The sequence below is a fragment of the Chiloscyllium plagiosum genome, chromosome 41 (assembly GCF_004010195.1).
Source record: "Chiloscyllium plagiosum isolate BGI_BamShark_2017 chromosome 41, ASM401019v2, whole genome shotgun sequence".
NCBI lineage: Eukaryota > Metazoa > Chordata > Chondrichthyes > Orectolobiformes > Hemiscylliidae > Chiloscyllium > Chiloscyllium plagiosum.
The window spans coordinates 5,761,145-5,774,714 of NC_057750.1; the positions used below are offsets into that span (position 1 = coordinate 5,761,145).

At 44.9% G+C, this 13,570-nt stretch overlaps 1 protein-coding gene across 7 annotated transcripts in view; it reads right to left on the reverse strand.

Annotated features, from left to right (window-relative positions):
* LOC122542785 (CLK4-associating serine/arginine rich protein) overlaps positions 1 to 13,570 on the reverse strand; it is a 63,687-nt gene that overhangs the window by 15,064 nt on the left and 35,053 nt on the right. For 6 of the 7 annotated variants that reach the window (XM_043680828.1, XM_043680827.1, XM_043680831.1 and 3 more), the window contains exons 14-18: positions 13,252 to 13,497; positions 8,320 to 8,523; positions 6,716 to 6,755; positions 3,259 to 3,319; positions 1,981 to 2,039 (exon numbers count right to left, since the gene is read on the reverse strand). In XM_043680828.1, the coding sequence (XP_043536763.1) occupies positions 1,981 to 2,039; positions 3,259 to 3,319; positions 6,716 to 6,755; positions 8,320 to 8,523; positions 13,252 to 13,497 (610 nt within the window). Of the gene's footprint in view, positions 1 to 1,980; positions 2,040 to 3,258; positions 3,320 to 6,711; positions 6,756 to 8,319; positions 8,524 to 13,251; positions 13,498 to 13,570 lie in introns of all 7 variants that reach the window. The other variant, XR_006309864.1, reaches the window with a different exon arrangement.

Sequence of the window (13,570 nt, forward strand, 5' to 3'; positions counted from 1 at the left end):
TGTCTCCTTAATTACCCAGTGTACCAGCTGCAATACTAATATTTTGTGATGCACAAGTGATACTAGATTCCGTCTGTACTGTAACATTCTGCAGTCTCTCCTTCTCCAATTAATTAAGTTACAGTCAGTGGAAATGAATATGAACAGGAATTTAAATATTATGACGTCTCCCTGCACACACAGAAAATGCAGCTGTTCAGCTTTGAGGACAGAACCCTGTTCTAGACTAAGCGCTACCCACATGTGATAAAGTTATGAAATACAACATTTTAAATACGAAGCAATCAATCAAAGAATCAAAAATGGCTAACGGGATGCTGGCTTCTATCTGAAGGCAGCTGGAATATAAAAGACAAAGTTTTATTTTAAGTTAACAGAGCCCTGGTCTGATGCATCTGAAGTAAAACATTCTCTGAAAAGAGATAGTTGTATTTGGAAAGGAGCACTCTGCTTGAGTTAGAGGATAGGCTGTTTCGGCTTGACTTCGAGGTTGGAGCCCAATGTAAAGACAGTGTCAAAGTGACACAGGGATCGAGAAATGCAATGGCCTGGTGGTATTATTGCTGGACAGGTAATGTTTCTGGGGGACACAGGTTCAAATCCTGCCACGGCAGGTAGTGGAATTTGAATTCAATAAAAATTGACCGACATTACATTTGGATCGGCTCAGGCCGAAGGGCCTGTTCCTGGGCCGAAGAGCCTGTTCCTGGGCTGTAAATTTTCTTTGTTCTTTATCAGGAAGAAAACGCCATCTGGTTGATTCATGTCCTTTAGGGAAGGAAACTGCCATCCTTACCTGTCTGGCCTATAGCAAGGCGGTTGACTCTTAGCTGCCCTCTGAGCAATTAGGGTTGGGCAATAAATGCTGGCCCAGCCAGTAACATTCACGTCCCGTGAATGAATTAAAGTAAAGGAACCTGTTCCCGTCCTGAGTGATTTTGGAACAATCTAATCGAGAGATAACTTTTAGAGCCAGTGAAACCAGCACTTCTTCACACAAAAGGAATTTGGAAGTCACCTTCCTGAAAAGGTGTGAGATGTTCGAGAAATTTGCAAGACTAATAATAGCGGTTTTCTGTTCACTGTTCCTCCTGGCAATGCATTGGTACAAAAGGTGATGTTACTGTCTTTATTTTGCACAGGCTGTAGCTACTTTTCCTTTGCTGCCCTCACTTGTCAGTCTTCTTGATGCCCTACTGTCTCCTTCCCACCACCGGTGTTTTCGAGAACACCTCTGAGTCAATGGTTTTCCAAACACTTTATAACGAGAAGATTTAGATTAGATTACATTAGATTACATTACAGTGTGGAAACAGGCCCTTGGGTCCAACAAGTCCACACCGACCCGCCGAAGCGCAACCCACCCATACCCCTACATTTACCCCTTACCTAACACTACGGGCAATTTAGCATGGCCAATTCACCTAACCTGCACATCTTTGGACTGTGGGAGGAAACCAGAGCACCCGGAGGAAACCCACTCAGACACGGGGAGAACATGCAAACTCCACACAGTCAGTCGCCTGAGGCGGGAATTGAACCCGGGTCTCAGGCGCTGTGAGGCAGCAGCGCTAACCACTGTGCCACCGTGCCGCCCACAAAAAAACAAGAGGAAAATGTATCAGGACTTCCCAATGCAGTAAGCCTGATTCAGGAAGGGAAGGTCTCTGGCAAGCCTGGGTTGAAATGGAAAGAATGTTTTCAGATGCAGGCAGCTACATGCAGTATTGCGGGCAATGATGTCACATGCACTGATGCTGCCTGGGTGGTGAGTACACTGCCTTTTGGTTTAGCTAAGCATTTTATGGATTACGTGACAACAGCAGGTTTAGTACAATTAAGCTACAGATCAGCTACGATCTGATGGAGCAGGATGAATAGGCTAAAGGGCCTTCCTTCTGTTCCAATGTTTCCCAACTTCCCACATCTGTTACAATCCTTCCCGTGGCCTGATTGGTTGTTGATGGCCTGGGAGATTACCTGTCGCTCCTGTTCTTGCTGCATCTGTTTCTCCTGAGCCGCTTTCTTGTCAGCTTTAACTGGAGGGGTAAAAAAATAAAGGATGAACTTTTCTTCGTACCTGCCTGCACTCCCACACACCTCATCCTCACGTACTGGCTCCCTCCAGGGCAGTCAACCCCCAGTCGCACTCAATTCCTCTGGATGGTGTGATAGATCCACTTGTGACCGTGTGACTGAGACCAACAGAGTGATGGCACCTTGGTCCTCAGTTTGTAATGGATTAGTTGGCCTGGAGCCAGCTGCGAGGGGTAATTTATATCTCAACCAAAATACATCTGGGCCTGGCAGCCACAGGATGGAGCAAATGGAGTGGGAGAATCAGTCAGGGTTTCCTTCCCCCAGACTTCAGCCTCCGAGACAACATGCACATACTGTGGACAGTGGGCACAGCTGGGTTTGATCATGATGACTTTTAGAGACAAACAGCTACTCCTTAGTCACTGTTCAAGGTCACGTGTAAATAGCGTGGTGTAGCTAGGGGACAACTTGTTGTGGTAGAATTGAGAGATGTATCAGGTCACAGAGGTCTACAGCACAGAGAGGGGCCGAGGCCCTTTGGCCCATGAATCTGCACCAGACAAAGACAATCGTCTAACCATTTGAGTTCCATTTCCCAACTTATAAGGCAGCACTTTTCACAACTGGACCATCACAAAGCACTTAATAGCCAGTGTAGTGCTTTTCGAAACGTAGTCACCACCACAGCATGCTCCCACTAACAGCAATGTGACAGAGACCAGATTCCCCTTTTTGTGTGTAAGACGTCGATGGAGTGATAAATACTGGGGACCAGGGCACTGGAGAGAATCCCCCTGTCCTTTGAAATAGCAGTCCCCGGAATCTTTTACATCCACCTGAGCAGACAATTTAATGTTTCATCAGAAAGTCAGCACTTCCCTCAATACCACATTGGAGTGTCAGTATTGGTCTGTATGTTCAAGCTCCTAGATGGCCCTTTGGAAAAAAAATGGGAGCTTTACTCTGTATTTAGTTCTGTGCTGTACCTGTTCTGGGAGTGTTTGATGGGGCCATTGTAAACTGAGCTTTCCTCCATGTCTCAGTCCCATGCTGTGTCTGTCCTGGGAATGTTTGCGAGAGTGTAAAGGTAGATTTATTATTTATGTAACACGGAATTAGGAGAACTGGTTGCTTGGTCAAAGCATCAACATAACCATCACCTTGAGGGACACAAAGCTAACAAAATCCCAGGAAACAAACTAGGACTTGGATCCTTACACTGTTTATTCAGTGCCTTTTGCATGCGGAGTTTCAGCTTCTCCTGTGGTGTCAGCTTTGGCTGGAAGAAAGAAAAAAAGGTGACATTTGTTCGAAGCCAATATTAGAGCAAGTCAGACAGTATTAAAAATCCTGCAGCATCACGTCGAGAGAAATAGCACAGAACAGGACTCATTTTTCACACTGGAAACTGACTGCCTTGGCAACAGTCAACCAACCAGCCTGTGGGTAAGGGAGAGCCCAACACAGACCTGGGAGATTTTACACCATTTTAAGTTACATTTAAGTGTTTCCTGCAACCTAGATGAAGGCAAACATAAGGTAAAGGTTTACTGCACACTGTACACTCAGTAATGATTCTGAACAACAGCAGATGCAATCTGATTTTAAACTCTCTGCAACATAAGATGCAAGGGTCTGACAACCGTGCCATTAGGAAATGCTGGCTGGCACTGTTGACCAGCCCCGAAATTACAACGTGCTAACCACATGCAGCACTGTTGCAAAGATTACTGATTGCAACATCACGGCAACTTCTCTGTTTGGTACTGAGCCGTTCAGGAAGTTAACACGTGATACTAGTATCCTGGGCAGCTCAATTTACGTTCATGACACATTGCAGTCTTGAGAACCCTGCTGGAATCTCACTGCTGAACACGTAGGCAGGTCCAAGCCACAGTCAAGCCAACCTCAAAAAGTTTTGTGGCCTAACCCCTTCTGGGATCAAATGGTCATTAAAAAATTGACAGAACATACTTTCTGTTAAGCACAGGACTAACACTTAAATGCCTCAATGAGGATTCCATGTGAAAACCTCCAGACATTAATCAGTGAACGCAAGTCAGCTTTGATCAGGCAACTGCTCACATTTATAAAAAGAGATGGAATTGACCGTGAGAAATTAAACATCATAGAACCTGGGGCCTCAAGTCTGGGATTCAAGAGGAAATGTTCAGGATGAGGTGGTCATATTTCTCGGTTTGCACCTCAAATATAAGTGTTGGGAAAAATTCTGCATCCACATTTTCTCCCCACTCTCACTGAGGTTATAGACTTAATGCTAAGTTTACTGCTGCTGCTGTGTTCTAATAAAGTAATGTCTAGTGTGACCACTGGCAGCTTAACTGAATTGAGAATATAGGGTTCTAGATTAGAGTGGTGCTGGAAAAGCACAGCAGGTCAGGCAGCATCTGAGGAGCAGGAAAAAAAAATCGACATTTCAGGCAAAAGCCCTTCATCAGGAAGGGCTTCCTGATGAAGGACTTTTGCCTGAAATGTTGATTTTTCCTGTTCCTTGGATGCTGCCTGACCTGCTGTGCTTTTCCAGCACCACTCTAACCTAGAGTCTGATCTCCAGCAACTGCAGTCCTCACTTTCGCCTGGGTTGAGAAGATGGTTAACTAAATCTGAAAGTTGAGTTTAAAACCCACCCCAACGCGAGACTTGCAATTATGCAGCACCTTCCACAAGATCCAAAGCACTTCACAATGAACTATGATTTGAAGGGTGATCTCTGCTGGAAATGCAGCAGCCAATTTGCCTACAAGCTCCCACAAACAACAGTGTGACAGATTCCAGATCAATTGTTTTAGTGATGTTGAAGGATAAGAACATTAGGGACAATTCCCCCGATCTTGTGCCAGGGGATCTTCCTTTCTTCACCCACCACAAGGCGGCAGATTATGCTTTAGTTTAATGCCTCATCTGAAAAAGGCACCTCTGACAGCACAGTGTCCTCTCAGCACTGACTGGAATGTTGACCTGGATCAGAGGCAACTTGTCAATGACACAACCGTGCAGTAAGGCAGACATTTCAGTACAGTACTGAGAGGAGACGTTTATCTGAGGCCTGTTACAGGTAAATATAAAAGATGCTCTCATGCTTTTCTTGGGAGAGGTGAAGTGCCCTGGTTAATGAGTCTCACATACAAACACTATTTATTTTTCTCTTTAAAGTGTGCCTAAATTGCCCCGTCATGTTTGTCCTGCACAAAAACAGACTGCACTTCCAAAACAATAGTTTGCTTAGTGCTGTGCTGGCATTTGGTTATATAAACTAGGTGTGCTTTTCAGAGCGACACAATTTCTTTCTGGGGGGTTTAAAATGGCCACAATAACTCTAACTAGATCCTTGGACTGTGTGTAAATGTACATGGGATCACAAAGGACAGTGTTAGAATGTGCATCAGCTCCCTACGAGTCTGATCTTATTCATTCAGCATTTCACTTCCATAGAATAGCTCGGGAAAGTATTTTTTTAAAAAAACAGCTACTTTTAGTAACTCAGACTCAACATGATCAAAGTGAACGTGGAAAACTCCTGGCTTCCCAGTCATATAAACCTTTGTCATGCCTATTGCTGAACTCTACAGCTTTCCTAACACATTGGTCTGAAGGATCGTGCACCATTCTGCTCCTTACTGAAAACGTTCAAACCTCCGTTGGAAAACTTTGAATACTGAACTGCCTTACCCCAAACACCTTGTGAATTTTTACTGCCTACCCTGAGGCGTTTAACCTTTTTGTGGGGTGCAGTTCAACAAGCATCAGTTTGCACTTTGCACAAGGCAGACAGAAGGGACTGTTGCACGGTGAAAGATGAACACTCACTGGATGGTTGCAGTACCTAGGCAAGCCAAAGAGAGCCACTCTACAGCCAGAAGACCTGGCTTTACTTCCTCCTGGTCGCTGCACAATGTCTGGAAATGCTGCCCTAGGCAAGGTCGCCACTGACTGCTTAGGGAACACAGGGGGCTTTCAGATCTGTACGACTCAGAAAAATGCCTAACTTAGGACGATTTATTGGAATAGTTGTCGTGGTGATTCAAAAAGATTTAAAATAAGTTGCCTTATGACACTGTACAACCAATTAGCTAACACTGGCAAACCACCTCTACTGTTGCATGTTCAGCTGACAGAATTGAAATACTCTTCAGAAACTCACTTGAGTGCCCCTAGTGGCTAGGAGCTGCAAGTACAACTGTGACAGTTGACATAGCAAAATTCAATGGAAAATATGATACGTCATTAGAAAAGCTAACCAGCAATTATAACAAGGTGGAAGCATTAAGCCAGAAAAATATAGATAGTAGACGACCTGTAACAAATTCTAAAATATCTCAGCAGTAACTTTAGAGCATTCACAGAATCACGGGAGAGAGGAAGGTTAGGAGACGAGCCTTATTGGTTCTTCGGCAGTACTTTGCCATTGAATTTTAGCACAATTTGGGGGAGACAGAAAGGGAACATAGTAGGAACTCATCACACAATTCTGTGTGTGAGCCAAACTGATATGCACTCTGCTTTGTGTTACCAGTCACTTGGCCTCAAGGACAATTTCAGGTTAGAAAGAAAAACTACTAAAAGTTGCTGAAAGACTACTTGAGGCTGCATAAGTGTTTCTGTGAGGTTTTCAGAGGGGCTGTGTTAACGGAGGTGAGCTAAAATTCTTACTGACTTTGGCAGCTCCGGACTCTTTACCCACAGGAGTGTCAGACCTGGAATGAGAAAGAGAGAAAGCATAGTTCAGAGGACTACACGACACAATTTAACCAGCATCTGGGTTCACGACCTGATGGGAAACAACAATACAAACTAGCAGATCCTAAATTTAACTGCTGATCTGTATTACCGCTGATGTATTGCCTTCATCAGGTGCGAGATGCAAAACTGAACATAATCAACAACAAACTTGGTTTAAGAGTAGAAACTGCTGGAAAAACTCAGCCACATCTGTGGAGATAAATCAGAGTTAATGTTTCAGGGTTGAGTGACCCTTCCTCAGGACTGATTCATATTATGGGCCAATGGGCTGAGAAGTACCAGATGGATAAATGCGAGGTGCTGCATTTTGGGAAAGCAAATCTTAGCAGGACGTATACACTTAACGGTAAGGTCCTAGGGAGTGTTGCTGAACAAAGAGACCTTGGAGTGCAGACTCATAGCTCCTTGAAAGTGGAGTCGCAAATTGGTAGGTGAAGGTGGCGTTTGGTATGTATATTGCCCTTTATTGGTCAGAGTATTGAGTACATGCAATTCTGGTCTCCTTCCTATCGGAAGGATGTTGTGAAACTTGAAAGGGTTCAAAGATTTACAAGGATGTTGCCAGGGTTGGAGAGTTTGAGCTATAGTGAGAGGCTGAACAGGCTGGAGCTGTTTTCCCTGGATCATCAGAGGCTGAGGGGTGACCTTATAGAGGTTTATAAAATCATGAGGGGCATGGATAGGATAAATAGACAAAGTCTCTTCCCTGGGGTGGGGGGAGTCCAAAACTAGAAGGCATAGGTTTAGGGTGAGAGTGGAAAGATATAAAAGAGACCTAAGGGGCAACTTTTTCCACACAGAGGGCGGTGCGTGTATGGAATGAACCGCCACAGGAAGTGGTGGAGGTTGGTACAATTGCAACATTTAAAAAGCATCTGGATAGGTATATGAATAAGAAGAGTTTGGAGGGATATGAGCCAGGTGTTGACAGATGGGACTAGATTGGGTTAGGATATCTGGTTGGCATGAACGAGTTGGACTGTGCTGTATAACTGTATGACTCCATAACTCTGTCTCCCTATTGACTTGTAACAGAAATTGGTTGAAAATCTCAGCAGGTCTGGCAGCATCTGTGTAGAGAAAAAAATAAGTGTTAATGTTTTGGGGTCTAGTCACTCTGATTTCTCTCCAGAGATGCTGCCAGACCTGCTGAACTTTCAGCAATTCCTGTTTTTGTTTCTGATGTTCAGTATCTGCAGTTCTTTTGTTTTGATTTAAGGGCAGTGGGGCCATTCAGCTCCTCCCCGCTTCACCTGCTGATTGTTTAAAAGACCCATCCGGTTTCTAATGTCCTTGAGGGAAAGAAATCTGCAGTACTTACAGTCGGAACTACATCCAACTCCAGATTCAAAATAACGTGGTTCACTCAAACAGCCTGACAAGCCTCTCACTTCAAAGGCAATTAGGGATGGACAACAAACAGTGATGCTGCCAGTGACTGCCATATCTCATGAAAGAATAAACTGACAGCCTAAACGTGAAAAATGTGAGTGATATATGATCCAAAGTCATGCTTACTTTTTCAGTTTCTCGCCCATGGCGGGTGTAGCAGCCACTTTGCCCAGGGTCTCTTTGACGGGGGACAACGATTTGCTCTGACTCTGGGAGCCACTCATACTGTCGCTGCTGCTCTGACTGCTGCTGTTCCGACGTCGGCTTGAGCTGTAGCTTGTCCTGCTGCTCCGGCGATAGCGGTCATCTGAACGCGAATGACTCCTTGACCTTAAATAAGAAGGAAAGATCCAACAACAGTGTGAAGCAGGGCAAGGTGCACACTGTCAATGTGCATCCAAGCTAGTCAGTTAGACTGGAACCAAGATAATCTCTATCCCGAGAGGAAGCTATCAACTACTCAGTTTTGCAGTTCTTTCTACACACCATTCCCATCTATTCCCCATCTGGATGCTTTTAATTATCAGAAGATAATGTGGCCAAACTGCAGTGTCGCTACCTCTGAGCTAGGAGCCTGCATTCAAATCCTACCTGCTCCAAGGTGTGTAATAACATTGCTGAACAGGTTGATTAGAAAATACAAGAAAGACTATACATCTCTAAACTGGTTGATTATAAAGTATCTCAGCCTATTCAGAGGTTATTGTGGCACAGTGGTAATGTGCCTCTGTCAGAGCCAGGAGACTCAGGTTCAAGTCTCTCAGTGGTGTGCATTGGCATCTCTGAACAGGTTGATTGCAAATATCTGAAAGCTGGTAGCTGGAAGTGATAACGTATAGTTTTTGCATATTTCAAACTGAATACTAGATGGCACGTTCTTTGGGGGTTCCAGAATGCCAAGTTCAAGCCCTATCCATTCCTGAGGTGTGCAATGATATCCTTGAGCAGGTTTAATAGAAAATATGTACATTGTATTCAACCTGTTCAAAAATATTATGATACACCTCCTAAACAGGAGCGATTTGAACCCAGGCATTCTGAGCTAGAGGGAGGGACACTACCAGTGCATCCAAAGAGTCTCCTGCTTCCCATTTATATCTAGCCAGTCAATTAATCAATCAACTCCAATCTATATTAAGATATTCCTAAGCATTCCCTAGCTCCCTTGTAACTTCCTGCCCTCCTCTCCTGAAGGTACTGACTTGCTGGGTACTGTTAGCATCACTGGAGCTGGATATAAGTATTACGTGAATTCATGGCTCAGACATCGGCCATTCAGCCTTTATGATCAATGTCTGCATTACAGCACTGCATAACCCTCTTTATTTCACGGTCAGCATACCCTTCTAACTAGTCTTTTCTCATTTACCTAACTTCCCTCTCATTATCCGATTGAACACCATGTGTCTGTGCGATACTTGACCATCTACAGTATCAGAGACATGCCTCTTACTCTGTATGTAAACATATCACCAGTTCTCCAGAAGACCCAAATAATTTTCATTTCCTGGCACAGTGTCGACTCCTTGCTTTAACCCTGTAACTCGCTCCTAACAACGTTTCTTCGAGTCTCGCTCCACTGCATCACCCCATCGATGGTGGATGACTGGGTTCACATTCAAATTCACTTTCTAAAACTATTCTATTGTCTATTTTCCCTTCGGATCTACATTAAAATCCACATCTACAGCCAAAACTCTGGTTTCGCTTCTAGCCACTGCAGGTACTATGGGTTGGCTTGCCTCCATTAGCTGTAAGAATCCTGCTCTCTCTTCGTTCCTTCGACCTTCTGGACAAGTCACACTGGATTTGAAACGTTAGCTCTTTCCTTCTCCACAGATGTTGTCAGACCTGTTCAATTTCTCCAGCATTTTGTGTTTACTATTTTCCTATCTATCTTTATGTCATCCACAAATAGCTAACATGCATTTGATCCCTTCACCCAAGTCACTGAAATAGTCTGTGAACAGCTTTGGTCCCAACACTGATCCCTGCAGCACTCCATTACTTCCAGCCTGCAGATCTGAAAATGTCTACTGTTTCCCATTAGTTAACAATCCTGTATCCACGATAAAACATTACCTTGAAGGCCACAAGCTGTTATTTTGTTCAGTAAAATTTTATTGCAGTAATCTGTCAAATTCTTCTGGAAATCTAAACATTGCTCCACATGATCCATGCCATCTCTTGCTTCCTCAAAAGAACCTCAATACATTAGTCAAACATGATTTCTCTTACATTAAACCATGCTAACGCTGTTTGATGACATTGACATTTAGTAAGAATCCGGTCATTACATTATTAGATTCCAGCATATTCCCTATGACAGATGTTAAGCCAACTGGAGCTGTAGTTTCCATTTTTCTGGAACAGAAGAGTCTCTTTTGCTATTTTCAAACCTGAAGGTTATGGGTTTGGAAAATAAGGATAATCTTGTAGATGGCGCACACTGCTGCTACTGTGCGCCAGTGGTGGAGGGAGTGGATGTTGACAGTGATGGATGGGGAGCCAATCCAGCAAATTCTTTGTCCTGGATGTTGTTGAGGTTTTAGTGTTGTTGGAGCAGTGCTCATCCAGGCAAGTGGGGAGTGTTTTATCACAATCTTGACTTATTCCTTGTAGGTGCTGGAGAGGCTCTGAGGAATCAGGTACAGAGGAACCTCGGTTATCCGAACGAGATGGGCAGACACTATTTTGTTTGGAAAACTGCTTATTTGGTTAATTGATTCAATGCCTCTCCTTTGGGACTCTGAGTTTTCTGAAGTTTCCTTTCTCCTCACTCTCCCTGCCTTGTTCCCTCTGTCCGTCTCAGGGTTTGTTTCTGAGCAGACACACACCTGTGTGTGTGTGTGTGTATAAAGGACCTGCAGCATTGCTAAAGCCTCTCTCCCTCGCGCCCTCCATCTGCGTCCCAACCCATCCAAACCTGCCCCCCTGTTCGCCCCCATGTCCGCCCAACACTGTCCCATAGCGGCTCCCCCCCCACCTGCACCCAACCCCATCCGCCCCCTATCCTGTCCAAACCCGCCCCCTGTCCGCTCCCCCCTACCCCCCCACCACCCTCTTACCCAGCTGCCCTGCCCCCCTGTGCACCCCCATCCACCATCTCCATCCACCCCCCCTCCTTGCTTCTCCCCGGCACTCATCCTCACACAGCTGGCTGGACATCAACAGTAAGACTGCTGGTGCCTTTGGGAAGGGGAGGGGGAGAAAGAGTCTCAAAATAGCATGCGCACACAATATTTTAACTGCAACTTTTTGACAAGTTCCACTGTTGCCCTGTAGAGGACAATGTTGTAGACATTATCTGTGTGTGTGTGGGGAGATTAGGCTAACTTCAGTGATAACTTCAGAGAAAGTGTGGGGGGGGGGGCGGGGAGAGAAAGAGAGAGAGAGGGTGGGAGGTCAGTCATTTGGAGATGGTGCCTGGGCTCCCATTAATATCCAGGACTGTTCTCAGCAGCATTTCAGTAAGCCAGGATCATTTTTAATCAGTGTAAACAAAACTGTTTGATGTAATGTTTCTATCGGGACCTTGAGATCTGCGGATAATCTGAAATTCAGCTAATCCGAAATTTGGATAATCGAGGTTCCTCTGTACTCACTTAAAAATTCCCAGCCTCAGATGTGTCTTGTAGCCCCTGTATTTATATGGCTAGTCAAGTTCAGTTTCTGGACGATGGTAACCCCCAGGATGTTGATAGTGGAAGACTGAGCCACATTAATGCCACTGAATGTCAAAGGGAGAAGGTTAGATTCCCTCACGTTGGAACTGTAACTGCCTGGCACTTGTGTTGTTTTAAAGTGCCTTTAATGTAATTAAAAATGCTCCATGGGATTTTACTTTGCATTAGAAAACAAAAAAAAGGGCCTCATAAAGGCAATATTTGGACCACCTCATTAAAAAGGTAGGTTTTTAAGGAGGACGGTCTTAAGTGAGAAAAGCGAGGTGGGAAGACTGAAAGGTTCAAGGAAGGATATTGCAGAGTTTCAGGGGCACATAATCTGAAGGTGTGGCCGCCAATGATGGAATGATTAAAATCAGGATGCTGGTGATGTAACAATTAGAGGAACACAGATCTTAAGAGCGTTGTGGGGCTGGAGGAGGGTATACAGATTAAAGGAGGGAAGGATGCACTGGATTTGAAAAAGGGACGGGAATTTTAAAAACTGCTGGGTAAGGATGTTTCTCTTTAAATTCCCTATTGAATTTACAAATGGGTGCCTCGTATTAATGGTCCCCGATTATGAATGTCGCTGTAAGTTAAGGCAGTGTTTGGTACACTTGCATTTATTGGTCGGTGCACTGAGTACAGGAGTTGTGGCTGTACAGGGACATTGATTAGGCCACTTTTGGAATACAGCATTCAATTCTAGCCTCTCTGCTTAGGCAAGATGTTGTTAAACTTGAAAGGATTCAGAAAAGATTTACAAGGATATATAGGGAGAGGTTGAACCAGGCAGCGGCTATTCTCCCTGGAGCATCGGAGGATGAGGGGTGACCTTATAGAAGTTTACAAAATCATGAGGGGCACGGATAGGGTGAATAACCCTCCGTCTTTTTCACAGGGTAGGGGAGTCCAGAACTAGAGGGCATAGGTTTAAGTTGAGAGGGGATAATTTAAAAGGGACCCGAGGGATAACGATTTCATGCAGAGGACGGCGCATGTATGGAACAAGCTGCCAGAGGTGGTGGAGGCTGGTACAATTGCAACATTTATGAGGCATTTGGATGGATATATGAATAGGAAGGGTTAGAGGGTTATGGGGTAAATGCAGACAAATGGGACTAGATTAATTTAGGATATCTGGTTGGCATGGACGAGTTGGACTGAAGGGTTTGTTTCTATGCTATGTGACTCTATGACTGCAGTTCTATATCTGGGTGGTACAGATGAGTTGGACTGAAGGATCTGTTTCCATGCCGTATAACATCTTTGCCACATTTTCACCATGGAACGGTTTAGTGTTTTTTTTTTAAAAGATCCCCGCTCAACCTTTGCCAAGTTTACAATAGATTGCTGCTGTGTTAACCACCACAACGAACCGGCAGCATACCTGGACCGCCTGCCGCGGCTGCGGGAGCTGACATATCGCATCCTGTCGGCCGAGCGAGACCGCGAGCGCGAGCAGCGGCGCCCATCTCGGGAACACACCCTGCCATACCGCCCGTGGGACCCAGAGTAGTGCCTGTTGCGCGAGCGGGAGCGCGAGTAGCGGCTTGACCGCCGGTGTCCACGGGAACGGTAGTTGCGAGATCCTGACCGAGACCTGGAGGACCTGGAAGAGGAAGAGGAACGACGCCTGTGGAAGTAAACAAAAAGAGAAAGCAGAGAGGGGGGAGAAAATGAAAATCAACGGAATATACTCTATTACA